The following is a 26,951-nucleotide window of genomic DNA, read 5'->3' as shown; positions in this document are numbered from 1 at the left end:
TTGCTAATTTGGTAAGTACATTGTCCACTATCAACTTAAAAACTAATGCCAACTTAAAAACTGGTCTTAGGAAACAGTGAGTCCTGTGGGAATTATCCTTTACTTGTTGCTCTTGCAGGATTACATTGCAAAAGAAGAGGGCTATGTTGCTTTTTAATTACCGTTTGGTATTGACTGTTTTAAATTTGCACAATTTTACTTCTTTGGTTCTCTGAAAGGACTGAAGCTTGTAGCAGCTAACCTATGGAGCAAAGCTGTTTAAACTTCCATGTCAGAAATTACACAAGAAGTCAGATTAAAGTGCTCTGGAAATCTCATTCACTTCTTATGCAAGTATCTCAACAGGCCTCGTCTTAAGTGCATGGATTTTCTCACTGCCTCATGTAGAACCAGATCCTGGTAACAGTGGGGCATGCATTTGCGGACAGATCACATAATTGTACAAGCTATACAGAGCAGAAGTACGCTGTCTTCTCAGCTGGTGACTGCTCACCCTACCATTAAGCTCTGTGGAAAATGAAATCTCAGTAGAAGGTCACCGAGAAACTTGAAAAAGGCAGAAACCAGTCAGGAGAGAGAAGAGCAGCAAGATTATCACATTATCAGTCGTTGCAACATTGATTTTGACTACTTTATTTTCAGAGAATTAGAAATTTAGTTAGATCTGGGGATTTTCCATCCACCAGGAAAAAAGTCAAGGACTCATCAGTGTTAATGCCTGCCTTACAGCATGAGACTGCAGGTATCAGCAGTTGGATTTTGTGTCAGCTCCTGTATTTCTGTCTCCAATACCAATCTCATTTATTCCCTTCAAACGTCCTTGGGCATACCTCTTGTTGGTGCAAACCAGCATTGGTCCTGAGGAGGCAGAGATACCTGACAGCTGATTCCAGTTGATTATCTTCTTACTGTGATCACCTGAGTTTCTCAGTTTCTATTGTGGTAACTCAGCAAGCAAATTTGGAGTCTTGTAGAACCGGTAGTGTTGTAGAACTGTTCTACAATATGCCAGCCTTGCTGTGGATTTGTTGTATGCCATTCACCAGCTGATAGGAATCAACTGTTTATTTTGAGATTGTTTCAGGGAAGAAGGATTTTATCAGCAAAACCAGCTAGAGGCATGCCTGTCTTCTCTTTCTGGCAGCTTGTTCCTACCACACATTAGAGCATGCCTTGGTGATATTAATACAGCTGTTCCTGGGCTTGCAGAGGCTCAGATGTCTTGTTGACACCTCTGAGGGGTGATGGAGGAAAAACGAGCAGGTTGGAAGCTTGAGGGCTGGAGGTCTCTGAGGTCCTTGTTCGTGTTGTCCCCTATAATTTGGAACCACCATCGCTGATGCAGCTGCAGTGGCACTTAGCATGCTGCATGGTGAAAGCAAGGAAAGATCTTGCTTCTGGTGCAGACTTGTCAATATCTAATAGCTACAATAATCATCATCAATAAAGTGGAAAGTTTGAAAAATACATAGTGTTAGGAGGTTCGTGATGCGAGACTCAAGGATGCAGACTGTAATCCCTTTAGTATGCTATGATGGCAATACACATTAATAATTCAGAGGTTTGATATGCTTGGTGTTGATTAAAATACTTAATCCAGCTAGCTCAATGAGGGCAACGTGCTGGCTAGCAGACACTGGTAAACAAGAACCCAGAGCAGTATAATTACCTCTAAGGGTCAATGCAGGTGACACATTCAGAATGGTACCAACCAGATGCCAGGCAGGCAGCCAACATTGCCTGTCTCTGGCCTGCTTGGACAGCTCGGGGGAAGAGGATCCAAAACAGCCCCTGGAAGGGCAAAGAAAATCAAAGGGCTGGGGGTGCCCAGGTGGAGGAAGAGGTATTTCAATGGGAAAAGAAAAGAAACAATTGGAAAATGTTGGTGACAGAACCTTTAGTAGGTGGGAGGAAAAGAAGAGCTGATATAAACTGAAAGCTACAGGGCCAAAATAAAGCAAGAGAAAAACAAACCGTGAAGACTTACCACTGGGAGAAAGGTCATTTGATAGGCCACAGTACAGAAAAGCTTAATATCAGTGAAGCCTGACTTTTAAAAAATCATCATGCATTGTACTTACTAAAAAACTTACTGAAACTTTCTTGTACTCCATTCTGGTTCTTCTCTGTTTTGGCTCCTCAGAACATACTGTGCCTTACATTTTATTTGTTCTAATCAAACACCGATTAATGAAGTGTATATAGCCCAAGAGATATTTCTTCAACAAACAATGCGCTCCCTTTCAATTCACTAATGGATTTTGGATGTACTGAGTTGCAACAGCAGATTGGCTTTTGCCCACCAATATTGACTTGCACTGTTGCAGGTAAATTGTATGCTACTGATAGAGCTGTTTCAAAAAGAAACCTTTCATGGGGTGTGGTAGCTGTACAGCGTATGAGAGCCTTTGGATTTTATTGTCAAAGTAGGCTTGGAAAGAATGTAACAGCAGTGAAATAAAAGACATCAGAACAATGTAAAAACAATTCCTTTATCCCTATTGACTGTTAATATTAAAAGCTGTTTCAATGCCCAGTAATACTAGGGTTTTCTTCTTCCTCCTTCCTTCTCCATGCACTGCACAGAAAAATACTTCCCTTTGCAGAGTAAACACAAAGAAGAGTACTTGTCATTGTGGCAATACATCTGATTATTGTCAATTAAAACTTTAATATTATCATTATATGTTTTTATTTTATGTTGATGAGAGATCTGATGTTGACTTGAGAAAACAGAGGTCAATCTAAAGCTTAAAGCCTGTCAGAAACCACACAATGTTTTATATTAGCTGTTCTGGAATTAATTTAACATCAAATCTTTTTCATTCAAGAAACCATGCTAATGGTCAGTTCTGCAGCCTGGTGTAAGATTTTATCATTAGTTATTTGCACTGAGGTGATGCATAGGACTTCAGTCATAGTTAAGACCTTTTTGTAGTAGGCATGTACAGAAAGTATAAGGAGCTTCATCAAAGTGTCAGAGGAGAAGGAGAGACAGCACACAAAGACAGGTCACAGGCTGAGCATCAGAGATATTCCTAAACATGTGTGCGCTGTCTGCTACCTCTTTGTTCAGTGCTGCACAGCACCCACAACACTCCTCTGAACCTGGGAGAGTTAATTAATGAAAGGACAGCTTGAAACATACACATAGCATTAAATCGATTTAATTTTCCTCTTTATAAAAATGTAGTTCTAAAATTGATTTGGTGGAATGTGTAGGAGAAGAGGGCTTTAGCCAGGAGCAAGAACGGGCATGGGTATTATTCATTTAAACAAAGAAGTGGGGGAGGTAGAGAAAATCATAATGCAGCACAAAATCAGAATACATAGTTGGCAATGTTCAAAAAGGATTGCAAATACTAGACCCCAGTCTCATCTTGAGAAAGTATTTTGTAGATCTGTCTTCAAATCAAGTGTGAGGGATCAAATGAGGAAAGGTGGCATTGTAAGAATACTTTTTTCCTCTGAAAACGGGGTTTTCCAGTCTTTTATTCTTGATTCCTGGCAAGGTTGAGGACTTGTTTGAAGGACAGCAGGCTGGATTCTGTGAAAGATTTCAGGAGGAAGGAGGGAACATTTTTCTGCTAGCATATGTTGTAATTGTTTCCTATATATGTCTTTTGAGCTAGACAGAATAGGATCAGGTCTCTGATGTTTGTTTTGACATAACAGAAAAAAAATATATCTTTTCTTTCTTTCCTTCTCTCTCTCTCTCCTCTCTTTTTTAATTGCTTCATTCATTTCTGAAAATACAGAGGAAAACAATAAGGTATTTAACAAAGTTTACTCTGTGTAAACTTAAACTTTAAACCATTTGTTTAACAAACTGTACACCAGAGAGGTTTTATAATTCTTGCACGCATGCCCTCGTGAACGTTTGGTAAATGTTACAAGAATGTACGGTTCATTCTGACAGGAATGGATTAAGTGATGATAGTATTAGATTAAAAATCAGTCAGCCCAATAGCGTAAAATCCCCTCGTATTAAAGCTATCTTACTACACAAAACTTCTTCTTTTCTCCCGTGATGTTCTTTCTATCCAAGTGTATCTTTTCAGAGGAAAGTGTAATATTTGGCCTCTGCCAAGTAGTAATTTTCTCAAATTTTAAAATACCTCACATGATTCAAGATTTACAAAGGTATCTTGTGTTGAGTGACAAAATTGTCCTTTTGTACTTCTGAAAGGTTTGCTAGGTTGATTGAGAGTCAGTGGGTGAAAATAGGACTCAAAATCAGTTTTGATTGATGAGTCAGATGACACAGTTGAGAAAAAGTAGGGCGCTGCAGCTTGTGTTCCCTCCAAGTGGATAAAAATAAAGGACTAAATTTTCAAAAGATTCAGGTCACTGAAGTAGGCTTTGGTATTCATTATAGCAGGTGCATGTGGCAATAGTACCCATGGGCTGTTCCAGGCGTTGGTTCAGCGAGACAATGAATTGCAATTCTTAAAATTTAACCCTGCTGAGGCAGAGTTGCCTGGAAAATCTATCTGTCTGAATAGCATGGCTAGGTGGAAGTATCACAGATTAGACAGTATTGCTTCTGTTTGCTCATTGTAACTCCTAAGATCATAGCATTGTATTTCCTCATAGTAACCCCTGCTTACTTTATTGTGATAATATGGGACTTGGGCGGTGAGGAATGAACACCAAGGTGTGGTGTTCTGTGATGCACTCCTACTGCAGAGCTGTCAGGACTGACCACAGGAAGAGATGGATTTGCTCTGCAGGAAGGGTGCCTGCTTCACCACTGCCTCCCACCGTGTGCTGGCCGTAAAGGCAAAAGGGTTGCCTGCGTTCTCCATTCAACTAGGACAGTTATAGGAAAATGTTGGGTGTGTGCTAGCCTACAGACAGCCATTAAGCTCCTTCAAGTTGTAGGATCCATCCAACACAGGGAAGATCCAAGGTCAGACATGAGCATTGCGTTGGTGTGCCTCATTTTCAGGCATAGCTGAGGACCCAGGTTAGAGAGTGTTTTATGTACTAGAGACTGCCAACCAGTTGTAAAATGGATCTCACTTTAGGATTTAAATTCTCTAGGAGTTAAGTCAAGAGTCTGGCCCCAAGAGGCCAAGTGGTCATACATCCTAGCTCTCAGCTATGGGAGAGCAAGTCTTTCTCAGAGCTGCATCCCTCCACCTTCCAGGGCCCCTTACTTCTTGGGCTGTGTGGAGGAAGCATCTGAACGTCATTCTGAGAACCTGCATCATGGCCAGTGTGTGGTGCTCACACAGGCAGCCACATCCACCACCGGACTCCCTGCTGCAGCAAAGTAACTTGGCCTGGAGGTGACGTGTAGGTACCGCAAGGCCTCACGTAGGCCGGGATGGTCACGGACATCCAGAAGTTCACTGTTACAAATGACAGCAGTTTCAAGAGCTGCCCAATTCAGTGTTGAAGAGCAGTCAGCATCTGAAGTAGGCTTCGGCACGCTGTCTCCAGCACATGAAGAAGTCCAAACGCACACGCTGTTCAGTCTGAGCTAATTACCGAGGTCAGGGAGGCCTTGGAGAGCTGTGCTGTGCTGAGCACACACCCGGAGGCCCAGGGAAACAAGCGGAGTCAAAGGCAGCTGAAGCTGAAAGCTTTGGCAAGTTAATGTGACCTTTCCGTGAATGGGAGCGAGGGCGCGTTGCTTGTCGGGGCAACGTCACCACGCTGTGTGCAGGCTCACTGCTGCGTGTCCCGCCGCAGCACTCGTCCAGCTCAGCCGGCTGCATAAACTTGTCTGTATGAGGACACACACTCTGAGGCAATGCAGAATGAATTAAAACAGGCAAAGGACCTAGCAGTACTCCCCAATGACAGTATTAAACTGGGAGACTGGGACTGGGCCTCAGCTAACCACAAATGGAAAACAAGGAATAAGGTGTGACTGCTGAAGAAAAGGAATTACAGACAGGCCAATCAGTGCATAATCTTTTCTGGGGCTGTGTGTTTTGAAAATGACCCAGAGAAAGCTGGCAGGATTTCTGTCAGCATCATTTCCTGGGTGCCCAAGGACCAGGGCAACACCTTCGAGACAAAACCAAGTTCAGTCCACCTGGTGATAAGATCTTAGCCTCCAACAGCTGTTTGAGTCCACCTCAGATACTGCATTCTTCTATTTTCTTCCATGACCATCTTTAACGCCAGGCTGCCAAGACGGGGGAGGAAGTACTAAAAATTCTACAGTATAGAAGGAAGAGAAATAAAGCGTTTTACGGCCCCTTGTTTTCAGTACAAAGTATTAAGGACTTTGACTGGTTTTCCTCTTCTCAGCATCCTGAACAAGAGGTTAAAAAGACTGATTCTGCTGGCTGACTGCCACAGGACTTAGGAGGACAAGGTCACTTTATTTAAAACACTGAATTTTATTTAATGTAGTACTCTAATAAGGTCATGTTGACATCCTGAATTCTCTGGGTCATTACATTCCTTCAGCATTAATCCAATCCTACAAATCACAGATAATTACCTTTCTTCCAAGATGTGACACAACTTAGAACATAAATAACAATGAAAAGTTTGGGGAAGCACACTCTGAATGTACGTATTTATGTACGTGTACAAGGCCCTCATCACCACTGGGCCCACACTTCTTAGAGTGACCAAGCTCCTTTTTGGATAATGTCATAGGATAAACCTGACTGCAAATCTATACATTAGATTATTTTTTCCATGACATAAAATGGTTATCTCATTAAAACTATTAACTATCAGCTGTATCACTCGGACACTGAGATCACAGGTTAAATATGAATCCTTATTACAACTCTAAAGGAAATTACATTTACTCTGAACAAGGCGTGACTCACTTGAGAAAGAATTTGTGCCTGACCATGCATATAAACTTTCTTGATTCTAAATATGGCTGCTCCGTGACGTAAGCCTTCCCCTAAGCATAGCCCCCCAAAACACGTACATTCATTCTTTTGCTGTAACAGATCAGTGGTTTTCACCTTTGTGGACAGTGTTGCACCATTAAGTTAACAGCATAAAATGATTTTTGAGGAAGCCACTAAATCTCCAGCCTCCCTCTCAAGTAGGATGCAACCAGGCAGGATATTGGAAATGGTACGGACACAGACTTTGCTGACTCTTTGTTCTTCCATGGCAATATTTCTCCTGTCACTAGTTTGCTTGGTGATAAATTTTAAAGACCTGAATGTGTCTGTACTCTCCTACCACATCTCCATCCTCCTGCTGCATTAAGATGGAATGAATCCTCTCTTCAAAGATTACTCTTTTCTATAAAGTCAGGCTGAGTTGTTTCTTGTTTCAATTTTTATAATATTTATATTGTTTGACCCAAATCTAGATGATTTCTTTTAGCCAGAATAGAAAGAACATCTTACCCATCTGATACACAACACATGGCAACCCATCTGACTGCTTCTCAACTACATTTGTGTTGGTGTCTGCGAGGACATAATTCTTACAAATCCTCATCCTGCTGCCCACGAGGGCGTGACATTCAATCAGAGCCACTAGATCACCTTGTTAACTTGCAAAAACCCACAAATCGAGTTTTCAGAAACAATTGTTCAGATATATTTTCTTCTACAAGAACAGGAAATACATTATGTTCCAACCTTCATTTAACAGACACAGCAGATTATGAAGGATTTTACTTCTCAGAACAATTAAGTGTGGCAGAATCCTTAATGCAAGAGAATTCAGATAATCTTGCATTTATGCCTTCCTTCCTTCATGTACGTGTAATTTAGGACCTATCAGAGATATTTTAGACTTGATATTAACTTTGAAAAACAACAACAAAAAACACAACTGAAGGACAAATCAATTCCCTATTGCTGTTCAATATTCAGCTGTCAGTGTGACAGCTTTTATATTATTTCATGTTCTCTGCAAGTAACTATTTACTGGCTCCCACACTGTCCTGGTCCATCCCACTCTCCCCCCACTCTATTCAACGTACTTTGAGTTCATGCTATAGGCATGCCAGAGCAGAACGTATTTGATTGATGATTATTGTCTAGTAGATGATTTTAGTTACTTGAAGTTCTTCAGTGCAATTGCTTAAACTTTTTTTTTTTTTTGAGAGGAAGGTTATTTTCTCATAAGACATGTCAAAAAGGAGGAGTTTGTGATTTTGCTTTGAGACTAGCTCTTTAAAAAAAAAACACAACACCTTTCATTCAACTTGAAAGTCTCTGTGTGTTTGAATAACTTTTGATTACTTCTTTTAGGTAATGAAAATAGCCTTGATAGTGATAACAGTGACAAATGTGGTTGCTCCCCTTTCCCCAGACTCTCCCCCTTCGTGGTCTAAAGCTCAGCAAGCAGAGCTGCGGAGCTCCAGCTTCAAATCTCCTTTTTGCCAATTGCCATTCAGCACAGACCGTCACAGGGCACTGGAAGTTTATCAAGAGCTATTCTTGCTTTTAAGCAGAGCTTGCATTTGTCTCATGTCATCTTACATTTACCGGAACAAAGACTAGCCTACAGTGGCCCCCTTCTCTGGTCACTCACTGTCTGCCACCAGGCAGTCATCTCCTTCCAGCCTACCACCACCTCCTTGTCTTTTGGTGTTTGGAGCACTTCAGATTTTCATTGGAAATGTGTCAGGATAAAATATTTCTTTAGTTAACATAGAAGCTCTGAGAAATACAGGCTGTGATTAACACAGAACCTCTCTATTTCAGTTTCACATCTCCTAACAGAAAGCATCAGTGATTCATGCTGTTCTGAGAGTGCCTTACATTTCATATGTATGAGAGAGGATTTCCTCAGCTAAGGTTAGCAGCCTGTGGAATAGACTGGAGAAGTTCCTAGCCCAGTGATGTGGCAGGGGAGTCATTACATCTCCCTGAGTAGCAGAGTTAGAGCAGGCTACTAAATTTCTGTATAGTTTTCTAGCACCTAAGGGCACAAACACAGCTTTTATCTCAGCTGTATGGGTGAATTAGAGCACCTGTCTTCCCTTCTACCCTCTCCCTTGGGTCCCCTCATGGGACAGGCAGCCTGTACCTGCATTTGCTGTGCCTCAGAACTGAGTTTGTTGTGACAGTGAGCACCAGTATCTACCACTAGAAGTTTTTCCCACTCTGCTAGCAGCTGGATTTTTCCAGCAGTAAGGAGCCCAGACATCACTAAGCTTAGCTAGTGTATGAGTGATGTGATGATATGGTTTGCTTTATTAACTGAACTAATGGTTTATGAAGAGGGATGATCGCAGTAGAGTGAAACTTCTGCTGGAAAACAACAACCACCAAAAAAATAAATAAAAACTGACCTGTAATAGCTTGCTCAAAAATTTAATTCATTTCTTGCTGAGGCATGTGGCAGCTTTCTGTTATACAGCGCATAATACTGAAGTCAGTACACTGAACCCTTGACTAGCTTGATCCTAGTGAAATGTTGTGAAAATGGACTTAATTTACTCTGGAAAGAAAATGAAATGATATACTTGCATTCGCGTAGAGTATTATTATGCTAAATTACTGGCAGTATTATCAAGTAAATATGATCACTTAAACTCAGAAAACTAAACATTATGACACTTTTCTTTCTGCAAATCTATCCCAAAGAAATCCAAAATTTAATCATCAGATATGTTAATGGCTTGAATTTAAAACACAAACTTAAACAGTGGCTAAAACTCTGATTGTCCAGACTTTCACTTTGGAAGCAAGAATGTGAATGCTTCGGTGACACAGCTGAGCTGCTCTGCTTTTGTGCCTCCTCTCCCCGGCCCATGCCTTTGAAAATCTTTTTTTTGGGAAAAATGACTCAGTTACAAGGGCAGTGCAGGTTCTGCTTGGCAGAGAGTCCTGCATTTCTCCCTAGCCCAGCAAGCCTGCAAGTGTGAGAGGTTTCTAAAAATGGAGAATGACTGATTCATAAAAACGGAAAACTGAAGGAGGCCAATGGAAAAAAATTCTTCAACTACGCAGCCACAGTTTCCTGTCACCACTGAAGAGAGGTGTGTTCTTAGGCAAACATTTTCTAACCTTTAAACAAATATTTGGCTTGAAGGTTGGGAAAACACTGTTTTATAGCAAAGATATGCCCATTCTCCATCACAACTGCAACTGTACCTACCATATGTCGCCATAAATTTGATCATATTATGAAGCCTATTGTATCTGGTGAACTGAGTGCACTTGGTCCAAATGTAGCCCAGTATGTCAGAGGTATTGTTCTAAATGGCTTTTCTATTATGGATTGAGATACTCAGTGATTTGGACATTGAGGGGACAAGTGATTAAGTAATTGGGTAGAGTTGGCCAAGCATACCAAATTGGTCAGTGGGTTACTTGACCTCTTGTTCCGTAGTGGTGCTTAAATGCATGCTGTCTTAGTGCAATGCAATAAAGCATTTGTTTGGAATACTCCCTCCAAAAGCTTGTCTGCATTACATTATTTCAGACAGTATCCATTTTTAATTGTCATTTATATTGATTTAGATAGCCTTTCCCCTGTATACCACCATTTTACAGGAAAAAAAAAAAAGTATTTTAAAGATATACTGACGACAGTGAAAGGTACTGAAGTGACAATGCAAGGACATGACTTCTCTGCCTTTATCTGTGCTTCTGTCAAATAATTTCTGGATGTGCAGCACAGCTTTTCATCAGTTGTTCACTTCAGACCCCTCAGCCTAATTTAATTGCACCACATCTGTTTGGCGTTACAATTTATATCTATGAAGGAGGCAGTTTGGAACTGTTTCAACAGTTGGAACCTTTTAACAGTTCAGGAGTTCAGCCATGGGGGAAAAGTGCATCTTTCTACCAAAACACCCAAGTGTCCGTAATGCCCCCTCCCCAGTTGTACGACTGAATTCAGAAGGTGCAAGTGCAGGCACATCACAGGTACATTTGTAGGCTGGAGCATGCCTGGGCTCCTGGCAGATGATCTAGAGTCTCCTTGTTTGGCCTGCCACGTACGTACCTCCCACGGCACCCAAAGGCACTACCTGGCCAGGCATTCGGGCTCTTTGGTTTCAGAATTACATCCTGGCTACGCAGCAAGAGAGAGGGGAAGGAGCCCCTGGAACAACTCGGCTGTAGGTGGCAGTGGGGAATGGGCCAGAAACTGGATGAACTGCTCTGCCAGGCCAGATTCTGCCCGTAGCCTAGTTCAGCTGTCATATGAAAGGAAATGCTAGTGAATCATTTTCAGTTTCTGGCATGACAGAATTGTTTTGTGACTTTCATTTTTGTATTCTCCTCCCATTTTAGTCCTTACAGCTTAGAGATGTACCTCACAGCTAAAGATATGTTGCTGCATTTGATTTACTCTGTCCAAACTCACCAGATTAACCTCATTAAGTTCCAAATTTACAAACTGCTGCTTTATTTCTATGGCATCAGCTGAGATGTGGGGCAAAAGCAGTAGGCTCCTGCTGGGTGTGGTGCTGAGATCCCATCTTGTTTTTGAGATCCCAGAAGCTGTGCTCAGTCCTCTTAAGGGACACCTGGAGAAGCCACACTTTTCTCCGCTTCATTTCATGTGGCAGGGAACCTTCTTTGTGGGTTAACTGTGTGGTTGCTGGCCAGACCTCGAGATGGGCACAGGAGGAATATTTCAAGTTAGGCTTGAGACGATTGCTGTTTTGGACCATTACAGAGGTCTGACTGGATGGTGTATTTACATGTAGTGTATCACTGTGGGCACTGCTCTGAGAACCAGCCGGGTGTTTCTTATGATTAATAGTAAGTATTTTCATGAGTGCAGCACTGAATATGAGTAACTGGGCTTGGATGGTGCTTCAGGAGGCCACCAGCTTCAAACCTCAGCCCCAAACAGGCCCCGTCGTGAAGCCGCGGCTCTGAGGAAGCTCCCGCTGACAGGATCACAGCGCCCACCGCACAGGCGGGCAGAAACCCAGCCTCCTGCCTCCACCCGGCGCCACCACCCCCTGCCGCCTGCGGGGCGCCCCGCGAGGCGCCCAGACGCGGTGCGAGGGCAAAGCCTTGCGCGGTGCCCGGGCTCCCCACACGCGTGAGGGGGGCGGAGGGGCGGGAACCTCCGGGCACCTCCGCGCACAAAGGGGCCGGAGCGGGCACCCGAGCGGGCGCTGTCGGTCGGTTCCACCGCCGTTAAGGGCGGCGGCCGTTGGTGGCGGTTGGCGGCCGTTGGCGGCGGCGGGCCGGCCCCCGGCCGCGCTACCTGCGCCGCGCCGCCACGTGAGCGCCACATCAGCGCCGCTCCCGAAGCCGGCAGCGGCAGCCGCAGCCACGGCAGGCGGCGGCGGCGGCCCCGGCCCCGGCCCCGGCCGCGGCCGCGCTCCCCGTCCCGGGAAGATGCTGCAGTCGCTGGCGGGCAGCTCCTGCGTGCGGCTGGTGGAGCAGCACCGCTCCGCCTGGTGCTTCGCCCTGCTGGTGCTCGGCTACCTGCTCTACCTGGTGTTCGGCGCCGTGGTCTTCTCCTCGGTGGAGCTGCCCTACGAGGACCTGCTGCGGCAGGAGCTGGGCAAGCTGAAGCAGCGCTTCCTGGAGGAGCACGCCTGCCTCTCGGAGCAGCAGCTGGAGCAGTTCCTGCTGCGGGTGCTGGAGGCCAGCAACTACGGCGTCTCGGTGCTCAGCAACGCCTCGGGCAACTGGAACTGGGACTTCACCTCCTCCCTCTTCTTCGCCAGCACCGTGCTCTCCACCACGGGTAAGGCCGGCGAGGCCCGGGGTGCGCCCCCGGGGGTGCGGGGCGGCCCCGCGGGGCTCCCCCGGCCGCTTCGGGCCCCGCACGGCCGGGGCCTGGCGGCGGGGGCCGGGCCCCGGGTGCGGAGCGGGGCTGAGGCGAGGCCCCGGCCCCGGCCCGAGGCGGCCGGTGAGCGGCTGGGAAGTTTCCCTGGCGGCGGGGAAACCGCTCGCTCATCGGCTCCTTCGGCCTCTCGCCCGGCGAAATCCTGGCAGCCCCGCGGGGCCGCTGCCGAGGTAGCGAGTACTGAACCGCCCCGCTCGTGGCGGAGTTCAGAAATGCCCTCGTTTAGGGGGTGCTCTTTGTGTTCGTGCCTCCGGCTCTGAGGAGGGTTCACCTAGTTTTGGGGCATCCCGCGGTTGAGGGGAGAAGAAAGGCTTTGCACAGCCGGTGTCACGTTGCAGAGGTCCTGAGTAACCTTGTCTGCAAATACTGAGCTCTCATCCCACCTGCCCTTGGCTTCAGGAGGGCGTTGGGGTGTCTCGTGGTGGTGACAGAGGGGAGGCATCCCAGAAATGAACTGGGCAGAGTGGAAACAGGAGGCATCTGAGCCACTGGATGACTTCCCAGGACTGTCACAGTTTGCTTGTGTAAGCTATCTTTTATGTAAGGTGCATAACCCAGGACGGCAGTGGTGCGACCTCCCACAAACACGTACATTGATGTCCTTGCTACATGTTAAATTATTAAAAGTGAAACTGTATTTTAAGTCTGCCCTACTTAGCACTAGGAGCAAAAGTATTGACTTCGGTTAATTTTTAAAGAGGCAGGCACTGTGCTGATTGCGAAGCCCCCCTCCCCCCCGTCTCATCCCCCTGCCCTCTCCTAAAGTTTTGGTGCCTTTGAAAACCCAGCAAGGTGCCCACCTTCTGTGAACTTCGAAATGTTTTTAGAAATCTCTTTTTAGGGTCTCTGTCTCCTTTGAATTTCTTTGTCTGAATTTGGGGAGGGGGAGGGGAAACATCTCGCTGTTAAGCTGTTTTAAAAGAAATAAACTTCCAGATTTGGTTTGATGTTTGTGCATGAAAGTTCATGAGTGACTGAATTACATGCTGAAATAAGTAGCTAAGGCTTCTTGAATAAGAGAAGCTTTAAAAATTCACCCTAAAACTAGCCCAAACAAAGGGCCTTGCCCTCCAACTGATTTGAGTCTTGACGGTGCATTGGTACTACTATAAATGATGCTATTTTTTTTTTCTCTGCCCATAAGTGATCATTCTTACTGTTAATGGAAATATAATGAGCTGATATCGATAATGACATTTAATATTTTGCAGTATACTTACTTGATCATGTTTTGGCACTTCCTGAATGATTAGGACAAGCATTGACTTTTTTTTTTTTTTTAAACAAAAGTAATTGAATCTATAGATCAGGTTGTCAGCTCATTATAAAAAGTTGGATTTTTTTTATTTATTTTTATATTTTATTTTTTTAAAATAGGGTTATGGATTCTACTCCATCCCTTTGGTCCTACTAATTAGAAATGGAGTTTATATGAAGAGAAAGTGATATGCTTGTGACATATGCAATTAAATGTTTTCAGTAAATGCATTTTTAAACTTTAATCAATATACAGTAGCAATAGTAGTGAGACAAGCATGGAAATGTGATAGTACTTCAGTGCTTAACTCTTATTTTTCAACAGTAAGGACAAACATGGAAAAGGGAACTGGTGCTGGTGGTACCAACTGATGGTTGCTTCTGGGCTAGGAGAAGCAATGCGAAATTGCAGGGAGCACTTGGGTGTCCCATATGTTCAGCTGACTGAGTTTGACATTCATCATGTAAATAAATGCACACCTACCTCCTGTTCAGAGGACAAAGCTTATCTCACAGCCTTCTAGTTTTCTATATAAAGCATATGGGAAAAGCGTTTAATTTTAGCATCCCCAGCTCCGCTTCTTTTTTTCTTCCCATCCTTATTATATTCTTTGGCTTCTTACTAGCTAGAGAAAATCCTTGAAGGAAATGATAAAGCTACTTAAGAAGTCTGAATTATTCTTCAATGGAGGGCATTTGCAGAATAAATGCAATAAGGCAAATTGTTACTTGGAAGAAATTCACATTGCACACGCAGACTGTCACAGGACAGTCACAAGCTGCCTGAAGGGTGAGTGAACAGAGGGCAGTGAAATGGGCTGGGGGTGAGGCTTCAGCAGATGATAGCAGTGACTGGCAGCAGGTTTAACGACTTCTAACATATTTATTCCTCCCTATACAGATTAAGCAGTCATGCAGAATGACATATGAGCAGTCTGCAAGAGGAAGCAATTTGTTCATTAAGCACTGACAACATAAACACTAAGAATGTACAATTGTGTGCATTTAAATAGCATCTGTCCTGCAAACTCGTTACAATTATGTCCTTACGCACATGTATGGTCAGTGCTAGATGTCATGAATAATCTTGCTGAAGCAGTTGTTTCTAGTTGGCTTTGTTGTTGGGCCATTATTAGAGACAAAACACATTTGTATAATAAAAATGAAGTAATGTTTTGCGCTTGCTCTCCCAGGTAGTGTGCTTTCACTGTTCTTAGTACGCTGTTAAGCTCTAAGATTTTACTGCAGATCAGTGCAATATGGGAATGCTGCGCTGTGGGGAATACTGTAGGCAGAAAGGAGTAAAAAAGGAAGATGATATCACTTGTGTTGGAAGGTATGAAGAGTAATGTGGCTTTTATTTTTGAAGGAAAACAGATAGGAAAGGAAGGGAGATGCCGATTTAGGTACTTAAGGCCTGCATTTTGACACACCTTTTTGGAAAGGGTCTTTTTAGTGTAGGGATTGTACCGCAGCATTTCGTGAGAAAGGAGGATAAGTTTTATTCTGGCTGTCTGGCTTTAAGTATTTTTCCTCCATCACAAACGTGGCTATGGGTTTTACTTAACATCCGTTTACCAGAGGGGATGGTGAGAAAGAGCTTCGTCGGATCCTTTTCTTTTGTGGCAGAGTTGGCAAGATACACTTTGCCCTGACCTCAGGAAAGGTGAGGAGAAGTTGTCTTCCATAACAGCAACACACGTTTTTCATTTTTTGTTTAAGATCAGACTACACTCTTGTCTAAACCACAAGAATTTAGATCGGTAAGAAAAGGGAGGAGAGAGCTGTTAGTACTCAGATGTTTCTGAAGCCCCTAACGTGGTTTTCTGCAAGGTGGTTAGTGGGTATCAACATCTGCAGAATTTAGCCTGTACCAGTTGAAATGTTGTCAATGGGGACTGGATTATGTTATGCCACACCATGAGGAGTGATGCCCAAGGTCTGTGAGGTGCTGGCTTCAGTTTTCTGCTTGCTGCATTCTGGGAAGAGTAAAGAACATCTGTGTAATAGCTGTAGGTAAATGCTGACAGTGGCTAGTACCTTGAAAGTGCTCAGCTGAGGAAGTAGTAAAGAAACAGTATGTTTTTCAGGGAAAGCTTTTGTGTTCAAGTTACATAGTTTATATGAGTTTTACTGGCAAGCAGTATGAGGAATTAATGAATGTATCATTTGCTTCCTAAGGGCTTTCTCTGTTAGGTCTGATTCTCATAAGCATCGTTACTGATAACTTGCAAGGGAAACTAAGCTATGCCTTTTGTATGAAAAAGAACAGACTGGGAGGTGGTGCTGGAGTCAGTGGCTGTGCTGCAAAAGAAGGTAGGCTTGATATGAAGTGATTAGGGAGGGAAAACCTTGTCAGTCTGCATCATTTTCTCCATGTTCTTCTGTCAAGAAGCAGTCTTTCTTATATTTCTGCCTCCTGGGGGAACAGACCCCGTATCCAATGCAGACTCAGCGTGCATTACAGATCTTGACAAATCCGTGGAAGATTAGGGAATGACGTGAAAGTATCATGATGTCTTTGTAATATGCCATTCTAAGATTCATACATGCTTACAATAGAGCCCTCAGGTTGAAAAGGCCACATGGGAATTTCATAACCTATGGAAGAAGGTGAATTTAACTTCATTAGAAAGAGGGTACTTTACAGAGGCTTTAGGCAAAGCAGACTTTTATTTGTTCTATACTTAAATTTAATGTAAAACTTACTTTGTTTAAATTGTAGGCATCAGAATACGTGGTCTGTGTCCCTGAGGATGACTGTATTACCTCATTAACACACACTGAATAAGTGCATTGCATAAGTAATATGAAATACATGTCTAGAAACCTGGCATGGGATTTCCTGTAGCTTCTTGTATGAAAATATACAAATTTGGTGATAGTTTAAACTTGGTTACCTCTGACTCCAGCAGAAAACTGAAACTTCATTGTACTGCTGCTCTGCCTGTAGCGCTCATGGATCACTTAAATATCTCTGATAAATTGTAGCTACTGACCAGGTCTAGGATGCCAAACTTTGGGAAGGAACTTTGTTTCTCTTTTAAGAGTTGTTTGTTACTCAGAAAGCAACAGGAAAATGTAACTTGCTGGAGACTTTCTAGGAGACAAAAGTAACTGTGCTGTGCCCTGCAATTGAAGGGTGTTTGTGCAGGAGTGCTGGTAAGGAAAGCAAAGGAAACGAAGAGGCAAGTTGAGAAAGATGCCAGAGCAGGATTACATCCAACATACCGACTGTTTGGATGTTGACTTAGGATGTGAGAAACCTCATTCTTTTCCCTCTTTTGCTTGGAGGGATCTGAACCCATACCCCAGGAGAATGGTCTGATATTACAGAGTGCTCTGGCATCAGACTGTCATAGCTGCTCCCTGAGGCTGTTCCCTTCCAGATAGATCAGGAGACAGTCATCCCTGATAGATCTATCAGGATGATAGATCAGGAACCAGGCATCCCACTTCTTGCTTTGTTAATATAAACACAGAGGGAAAGTCCTGCTGTCTGCCTGTGTGTCTGCTTTCCTCTTGAGGAAAATCCCCATTTTTAAAGACCATAGAGCAGTTCCAGACTTGCTGCTGCCCTGTTCCGGTTTGGGCCTCGGGTTAAGGTGCTGTCTCCTGGGACATTGGAAATTTGAGTTCTGCTGAATGCTGTTCTCAGAAGAAGGATTTGAACTAAGGTTTTCTAGCCTTCTTGAAGGGAAAAAAAAAAAAAAAGGAAGAAAAGATTACCATTACATGTCTTAGGAAGCTGTAGGAGAAGACAAGATGAATATATAGAGAGAGTAAGACTGGAAAGGTAGATTGGATGCTTCTGGTTTCTTCCTTCTTACAATGTAAAAACATGAACATTCAAGAAAAACAAAACAACCTCAAATTTAAAATTACCCAAGAAGGAACTTAGGTTTAAAAAACCAGCCCCACCAACAAACCCCTCAACCTTTCTGAGTTTGGGTGGGGAAAAAAATCAAATTGATATGAATTTTATCAAATTGCTGGTATTAGTCAAAGTTAGTAAACATTTTGGAAAGGATATTAGGATGCAAGCTGTTCTTTAGCTAGCAGAGATGACAGCTGCAACCAGTAGCCTGGTCATATTACCTCTTGTGTGCCTGGGACAAAGTTCTTGTTTTCTCTAGTGAAGCAGACAGTAGCAGAGAGGAAATCCGTGTGTGTCCCATCTCATGTTCCGGGCTGGCTGGCGGTTCCTGGTTTCTCATGTGAGCACAGCCATCAGCTGTGCCAAACTTCTGCTCGTGTGTGCTGAAATAAAGGGCAGCAACACTAGCTCTAATCCAATGTTTATGCTTTACAGGCCAATGAGTAGTGAAGACTCTCCTGGCAGAAACCAGAGAAGCCGTGGAGTAGCGTTACTGTGTTATTGCTCAGAGCAGTGCTGGCTGGTAGTGGACAAAGCGCCTCTCATACCTGCTCTGTCCTTGCTTCTGCATCGTGCTGTGCCACCTGCCTTGCTAAGTTCCCGGGGATGAGGAGCTAGCCCAGCAGCTTTCCACACTGGAAGGACTAATACTACCACCTTTCTTGTCCTTCCATGTCAGGTCTGAGGTCGCTTTTCCCCTGCTGAAGGAGAAAATAATAAAAGAAATTAATAAAACAGTCCATTGAACAGAGTATAACTGACGTCAGGACTGAGTTGACGGTATTCTGCCCTGGGCTTATGAATCGACTCTTTTCATAAATGTTACCTTTGCTATTTCTCTATTTTTTTTCCTAATTCTGCTGTGTTAAAACTACATGTCATAGACAGATTACATGGCCTCTAGTTACTCTGTTATTATTTCTAATTATTACTCTGCTTGGCTTGATTTTGTTCTGTGATATTTACGTCCTTATTGAGAGGAAGAGTAATATCTCCAAAAATTTGCCTTTTATTAAAAAGTTTGAATCCTTTTGCAAAGTTGGAATTTTTACTACTGTTTTGCTGACATCTCTAGATTGATTCCTAAGCTAAAAGTTATGTATGCATTCAGAACAGGACTTCTAAAATGCATGCATTTAATAATCAAATTCTGCAGTTCCGAGCCATTGTTTAATAGGATTTTCACTTCTATGTGTATACAACTTAAAATACCTCTTTTTTGAAATACCTAGTTTTTCTTGTTTTTATTTATCTGTTGGCTGTTTTTTGTTCTTTGTTTCATTTTGACCCATAGCACCATTGTTTTAATCTATGCTTTATTTTGACAGAAGAACGTGATGATCCAGGGAGAAATTTCTAGTTTAGCCACTGCTCCAAGTTAATTATAAACTAGGCCACAAGCTGCTAAGCCATATGAAGACCATAATGTTCCTTGGCATGTGCAGAAGTGGAATTTTAGCAATCTGAGGAAAAATTGGGATACCTAGGTGAGTTTCAATGAATTCATGATTAGAGAGAAGCAATAAAATGCTTTTTGAGAGTTAGTTACTTAAATTCCTCCTGTGTCTCTGGATCTGACCTCAGCTGCTTGTAGGTTGATATTTGTACAAAATTTAACTGTAGCCCTAGAGTGGTTACTAATGATGACCCAGAAGACCCTATGAGAAGTGTCACTACATTTTTCTCTAAAGAACCTAGCTAAAATCTTTTATAAGATTGTCCTGACCAGAAATGCAAAGAAGTGATCTGTTTAAGAAACAGGACAGAAAGAAATGAATAAAACAAAGCGTTTCAAGTGGCTGTGCTTCAGAAAAATGTCAGAGTGGCTTTCACAAGAACATGGATTTTCTCTCCCCTGGAAAGAAAAAGATATACATTTATCTCTGAAAACAGTGGATGAAAACTTGGAGGAAAACCTCATATGAATCAAAGCAGTGTACCAGCTGTCACCAGACCACAGGCATGAAACCACTGAGTGTTACCGCAGTCCGTGTTCTCAGACGATTTTTGTGCCAGTAGTCCAAGCAGCTTCAGAAGGCATCACAGCGTCTTTGAGGCGTTGGGGCCATGCAGACGCGGAAGCAGGAAGATGGCCAGGGAATAGTGCCTAAGCAGCAGCTGAGGGACAAGGCTTGCTTGGGAGACAGGTTTTGCCAGCAGAACAAGCCAACCCAGCAATCTCGGTACCACTCTGCTTGGGTGTGAGAAAGTGGAGCTGTGCCCTCTGACCAAGCTGCATACTACTTACCAGTAGAAACTTAAATAGCAGCTTTCCATGTTTCTCCTGAAAATCGTGAGTCTAGGCTGATGTTAAGCTGACATGGAGTAGAGACTTTCTGCATTCTTTTTTCTGTGTTCTACTACGAAACAAAAACTTCTGGAGTAGCCAGAACTTCTATGCAGGATGTTTTCAAGCAAAATTTAATAAACATAAATTTAATCCTAATAATATGTGAATCTAACTTCTAAATTTTGACCTTTACAAATGAAAATTCACTTCAGGCAGCACTTAGATTGTGGGACTTCATTTCTTTGTTGTACTGGCTGTATGACATTGGTGGTTCTATTATGCTGAAATGAGTATAAGAGGAATACTTTTCCCAAATCAATATGAAAATATTTTATTTAGTCACTAAATATTATCTATCCAGTGTTTACAGTAAAGGAACTGCAGCTAGCTGATACTGATATGTTTGTATGCCATTAAAATAACAAGTAGGGTACACATTTGATTCACCATAAATACTTGCTGCAGTGTTGGTAAAAGCTATATGCCAGGCTTTTTGTACAGAAACATGCAGTGAGACCAAAAGGATGAGCCCAATGTTTGTCTTTCATGCTGTTGGGGAAAGAAACAGAGTTTGATCTACAAAAAACGACACAACTACTAAGCCTGTGAGAATCCTGTCACAAGTGCACGTCTGCTTTTGAGTCTTCCTTTCAGCTGTGACGTGCTTAAGGGTGACACATGAGTATCCCGAAGCTAAGCAGAATACAGGATTGCGGGGCAAAGGTCTCCTGCGTCAAGGAAAAGGAGGCAGCTGGCTCGACAATGATTGTAAAATTTACTGCTGTTCCCCAGATTATTCTCCCTTTGGGTTATATGCAAAGGTTAGATACACACTATTACTAGTTATTTTAAAATGCAAGAAGAATTCTTGGCAAGAAGATGCAAAAGTGATAGACAGCCTCAAATGATGGCAGCACTGGCTTGCATGAGGCTCATGCTTGCTTTTATCTTAAAGCCTGCACTGACTTCTCTCTGGTGTGGTAGTTGGGCTCTTACTTTATTTGTTGTTTAAAGCCTACAAGGAACACACTGACCACATATTTTGTTAGGTTGAGCTTTTAAAATACGATTGGCAGGCTCAGACACTGCAACACGCAATAGTAGTGCCAAAGTCCAGAGGCAAGCTAGAGTGGGTGCCCTTCTTTGTTTTTCATATAGTTTGAAAAGGGTTTTGCTCCTGCAGAGTCACCAAACGCAAAGGCAAGACAGATTCTGGTTTTGTCTCTCCACTAGTAGGCTGGGATCATAGGATTCATGGCTTTAAAGAAAGCTGTAGTGGAAAACAGCAAGTGTGCTCTGAAAGTAGCAATGTGTTCAGAGACTGGTTTGAAAAAAAAATAGTAGTAGCTTGGAAGTTTAGTTTTGGGGAACTTCATTTTACAATCCTTTACATCTAACTTCATAAAAGGGAGAAAGAAGTTCTAAAAATATCTTCTTGTGTTAAAGATTAACAGGAGAAGGCCATGACATCTCTACTCTGTGTATTATTTAAGTAGCTATTTACCCAACTGCGTATTGTATGAGACAGACATAGGCCTACAGGAAATGAGAAAACCCTAAAGCAAACCGGAGAACTTCCATTTCTTCTACAGCTTTGAAAGCTTTAGGGTATATGACTTACTAATGGGTAATTAAATTTTCATTCACAGCATGTCTTGTTACTTACTTTCATGGTTACATTTTAACTTGGAATACTGACGCAGTAGTATAGCTAAAACAACTAAGACTCAGAGATGTGTCATTGTGTTACCATTTGAAAGTCCTAGCTATAGAAAACTGTAAGAGTGATGCACAGAAATGAATGCAAAATGCTGTTAATCATCTGAATGGTTAGTATTGGGCAGTGAAGCTCTTCTATGTTAGAGACTGTTTAATTCACCTGTGTGTGTAAGCACGTCTGTTGAGAAATCAAGGTTCTCAACCTGTCTGCTGGTCCTCTACTGCAGCTCCAGTTGGGCAGACAAACAACTCTGAACATTGCCTGACGTTGCATTCTGTGAATCAGCAACGCACATTGATAAGAAAAGAGAAAATCTAGGGATAGGGCAAGCTCCTGCCTGACTTCGTTACTGGAGTTATTGTACATTTTCGTTCTGCCTATATATAGTGCAAAAATAAATCTTTATCTCTCAGATCTTTCCGTGCAGCCATTTGTACTAAATGAAGCCTATTGAATGTTCAGGTCATGCTTTCTGGGGTAATCGCTATCTGACAATTTTGTATGCTGCTTAGAGGAAAATGTCACTTATACTAGAAGTTGTTGGTAATAACAAATCTCAACCTAAACTGAAAGATAGGAATTCTTTCAACTCCATAACCAGCTATTTGAGTTCCAGATAATTAGATGTCACGAGGGAGATGGTGATAATCTCCCAAATTTCTGAACCGCCTTCTAAAAGTAGATGCTGAAGCATGTGTGTAACAAGAACTGCTTTACTGGATAAAGCACTTTTCTGTTCTTTTGGGGATAGAGTGGTATTTCTGTATGTATTTTGCAAAAGAATGAACTAAGGCAAAGAGAAAAAAGCAGCTGTGAAAGTTCATGTAAGCCATTAGTATGGCTGAGAATAGGAGCCTGTGAATTTTGTCTTGCAGCTCTCTGCTCCTCCTGCTAGGTGCTAGGCCATGTTTTCCTACAGTAAGCTGACTTTTTCCATCCCGCAGATGTGCTTTAGCATGCTTTCATTTTCTTGCATTGGATGGTTGGTTTGGTGGTTGTTTGGTTTGGTTTGGTTTTTGGTATTTTTTTTTTTTTTGGTATTGTTTTAGTAATAGTTTCTCTGCTCAGTAATAATAGTGAAAATTGCAGCTTCTTGAATAAGGACTTAGAGAAGCCATATCAAAATCTGTAATATGCATTTCTGTGTCTTCAGTGGAGACTCCAGAAGCATTGCCACTCCCATCTAGGAAATTGTTGAGTTGTGTACTCTGTGCAGAAGACAAGATGGTTATCAGTTAATACAGCCCACATAACTTATCAAATGCATGAATAGCCTTTGTGGGAAGAAGGTAGAGTTTGTTCTGCTTTAGCATGCTGGTTACCTCTCCTTATATCTAGGAAAACGTTTGCCCAGGGTGAGGTAAAACAAAATGTGCCGGGCCTACCTAACAATCCTGCCACTGGAAAGAAGATATCCTGGACTTTTGATTCCCGCCCTGTGGCCCAGCCTTCTTCTCTGTGGTAGCTGTGATGCTTCCTGGACCACAGCAGTAAGCTAGCTCAGCTTATTGGCCTAGAAGAAATGTAGGCGCTTTCTGCAGGATTAGTTTGCTCTGAGTTACTGCAGTCAGATAAGCTACAACCAATGCAAGAGGGGTAGAGCCACAAAGGGAAAAGGATCTTCTTTCTCAGCTGCAACTCTTAGATCAGATATTTCAGATAACAATTTGGTGAAAGCATGGGAAGAATCAAAAATGCATGGCCAAATTGACAACAGGTGTAAAAGGAGCTGGCAAGCTAAGAACGTGTTCCTGTAATGATGATGTATCTGACAATTGCTCATTGCCCCTCGCGAAGGAGCAATATTTCAAGCAAGATTAAAGTGACCTCTAGCAAAGCTGAAAGAAGCTCCTGTTGATAGAGATGCTGCCTCTGAAATATTTCTACACCCTGCTAGGACTCTATCCACTACCCCAGGTACACACATCTTAGGGGGAGCTTTATTTTTACCCTGCTATGTAACTAGCATTATTTGATAAATTGTCATTTTTGAAACTAATACAGAACTAATACCTTTGTGTTTAGTTACCGTAACTAGTTTATAAATCTTGATCCTTGAAAATTACAAGAAACTGGGTTTTCATAGGGCCAGACTCTTGCAAAGAAATACCTCTCTTGAAAAGATGTGCTAACTATCAGTTTACACATTGCTGACCCTGGCTCTTCCCTGCCTGTCTTTATTTTGGAATCACCAGCCAGTTTATCACCTTCTTCCCCCGCCAGTACATTGGCATCTGAGAGATGCCATTTACAGCATCCCACATCCCTTAGAGAATCACAGGTTGCATCAGTCGAGCCTTTTTCTTGATGGCCTCGGTTTGCAAATGCAAGCACTGAAAGGAAAGTGCTGACCATGAAGCCCCCCCACCCCCCACACGACTCAGTCTTTCAGGCTGGTCAGATGCTCAGCAGGTTGATGCATATGCTACCTTATGGTACTGGGACCTGAGGAAATGGGACCCAGAATCATTGGTCGGTGTTGATGGTGTTGGTCTGATGCAGTGGTCCAGAATTGTGATGGAGCAGTTAGTGCATTTTTGATGAATTGTCCTATGGATTTAACGTTGCCTGCTTTCATTGTGTGCAGGGCTATCTTATTCTGTCCCTCAGAGGCTAGGATGATATATTTTCACTAGGTCAATCATATTGTAGTTGTAAGAATTTCTGAAGATATCATATACCCTACCAGGAGGCATTTTGCTAGCAAACTGAAAAAATATTCACCATCTTAAAACAAATTGCCATTAATATAAGCAGACAACAATAGTGTTTGAAATCCCACAGCATTTAAACTGCTATGTCTTTACGTTGTTGGCTAAATGTCTTGTGTCTGTAGTTTGCCTTTCTAAACACTACATTGTGATTTATTTCTAAAGAATTTCTAGTTAAACAAAGCTGTCTACAGTTCCTCTTATGAACAGAAATAGTATGTGCAATTACAGTCCTGTTCTTTTCTTCTGTTTTCCTTGTATTTGTTGGTAGGACATACAGTTGTGATTATGCTGGCTATCCTGATTCCAGTGTGATTAATTTAGTTTATGGTTCCTGCAGTTGGTGTTTGCTATATGGGCTGTCCCAAACATGTGAGTGATTCAATACTCAATATCTGTAAAATTTGTTTACAGTTCCATAAGCCAGCTCTCAACAGTTAAAGTATTTCCCCATTGGGCCTTGCAAATTAATGTTCTGTTTTGAACATGAATGTGTGAGTCTGTTCAGCTAGGCTATATTCGGATGGCAGAGTACCATCAGACATTGTGTTATGGACTGTGATTTAGAATAAACTATCTCATCTGAAAGATATTTCACTTTGGCTATTGATTAAACTTTGTCTTTTAATTTCAGAAGTGATAAGTATTATTTTTAAGTTAGGAATGAATATTCCAGGTGGAACATACCTTCCATAAAACTGGAGATTGATTGCACTCTAGCTCTGTGTAGCTTGGTTAGTTGGTTCACTGATTTCTGCTGGTTGTGTTGATTTGCTTCTATTTTGCTCTACATACTGTTGAATCGTTCATATTTCTCACGAATAGCAATTAAAACAAAAGGTAGAGATAGGATTTATTTGTATGCAAATGCATTATTGTGTCTGATTGATGTAAGTATGAAATACCAAAATATCATACAAAGATATGAAAGGACTGTGTGTCTTCCTCTGTCAACAAGGGAGCTGATGCTAGTAATTTCCCCAAGTTCCACATGTCAAATCTACAACAAGATTTGAAGTCCTATTCCCCTGCTGTATTTAGCAGATAATACTTTCTTCTATGTGAAGTTGCATTTTAATGCAAAGATGCTGCTTACAGATTTGATTTTAACTTTCCTGCATGAAACTGCTTAATTTTTAATGTTGTGTAATAATTCTTTACTGCCCACAATACCAGTTTCATTCACTGTTTTCATGTCCTGTTCTTCCTGATGGTGCAATAAAGCAATTTTTACTTCAGAAGTGAAGGTAGGAAGCATACTAATTTGCAGCTGGTTGTTTCTTTTTATTCCCAGATGGTTGGAAGAACAACTGTGGCTCGTTTCAGTGCAAGAAATGATAACATAGCAAGACCAGATAAGTGTTCTTCACTAATTAGATGTGATGAAAGCACTGCAGTAAGTGCCACTGCAACACATTTAAAGCTTGTGACACCTCCCAGGATGGATTTGGAATGGTACCAGGTGCCCGTTACCAATTTTAGAAACCTCTTCCCACTACACAGTACCAGACTTGTTCTCTTCAAGCTGAGTACCATACTGCACAGGTGCTGGGCTCATCAGTGGCAGCTGGCACATCCCTGTAATATGTTCATAAACAAGGTCTTTCAAGTGGTGGAGGCTGAAGTAATTGATAGAACTTTAAAACCTGTTACAGAACGATTAGCGGAGGTAGGGAAAGAGAAAATTACAGCATGAAATGAAATCATGGTTCCAGACCTTTCCCAAGAAACAAAAAGCTCTATCTTCTGCCAGTCTCTTTAGAACATGTTTACCTTCTCAGGTTCATTGAAATTAAATGCTAAATGCATTTCTAAGCTGCTAAAATGAATTTTTCTGTAGGGGACATTGCTGCAGACTGCCATATCTAAAGACAAAATCTAGAAATATTACTGTTGTGTAAAACATATCAACCTTTATGCTGTAGTCAAGGTGAAAGTCTCAACATGCTTTTTACCAAAAGAACACATGAAATGAAAAGATCATGTGCAAGCTAATGACTAAATCTAGTCAATAATGTCACTTTCTTTCCTGGTCTCTGCCAAAACTTTTTCTGTGTTTAAGATTTTTCTTTCCAATATTGGATATTTAAGGATGTGAATCCTAGGAAGAACCGCAGAAGGGTTTGTACCTCTTTTCAATACCTTGAAATTGGTGTTGAAATTTTTAAGAAGGTTTTTAATGAATCTGTTTCTTTGCATATTAATCTTGGTGATCTGTGGCTTTAAAAATCCATTATTGTGGGAATGTTGCTGCACATGTGTTGCTAAACAGAATACAAAAACCCTTTACAAAAGGTAAGCACAAAACCTTGCCTTGTTTTCTAACGTTTCAGAGAACTACCAGTAGACCTTCCCTAGTAAAGCCCGTTCACATTTCTT

The 26,951-nt window shown here is 42.2% G+C and overlaps 1 protein-coding gene across 1 annotated transcript in view; it reads left to right on the top strand.

Moving 5' to 3' along the window:
* Positions 1-10,656: 10,656 nt before the first annotated feature.
* KCNK1 (potassium two pore domain channel subfamily K member 1) overlaps positions 10,657-26,951 on the top strand; it is a 35,541-nt gene continuing 19,246 nt past the window's right edge. The window contains exon 1 of the mRNA XM_080586430.1: positions 10,657-12,615. Within this exon, the coding sequence (XP_080442556.1) occupies positions 12,261-12,615 (355 nt within the window). The 5' untranslated portion in view covers positions 10,657-12,260. The remainder of the gene's footprint in view (positions 12,616-26,951) is intronic.

Source organism: Anser brachyrhynchus (genome assembly GCF_964034855.1).
Source record: "Anser brachyrhynchus genome assembly, chromosome: 3".
NCBI classification, from domain to species: Eukaryota; Metazoa; Chordata; class Aves; order Anseriformes; family Anatidae; genus Anser; species Anser brachyrhynchus.
The sequence above is the reverse complement of the archived record's forward strand: the minus strand, read 5'-3'. Positions and strand labels throughout refer to the sequence as shown.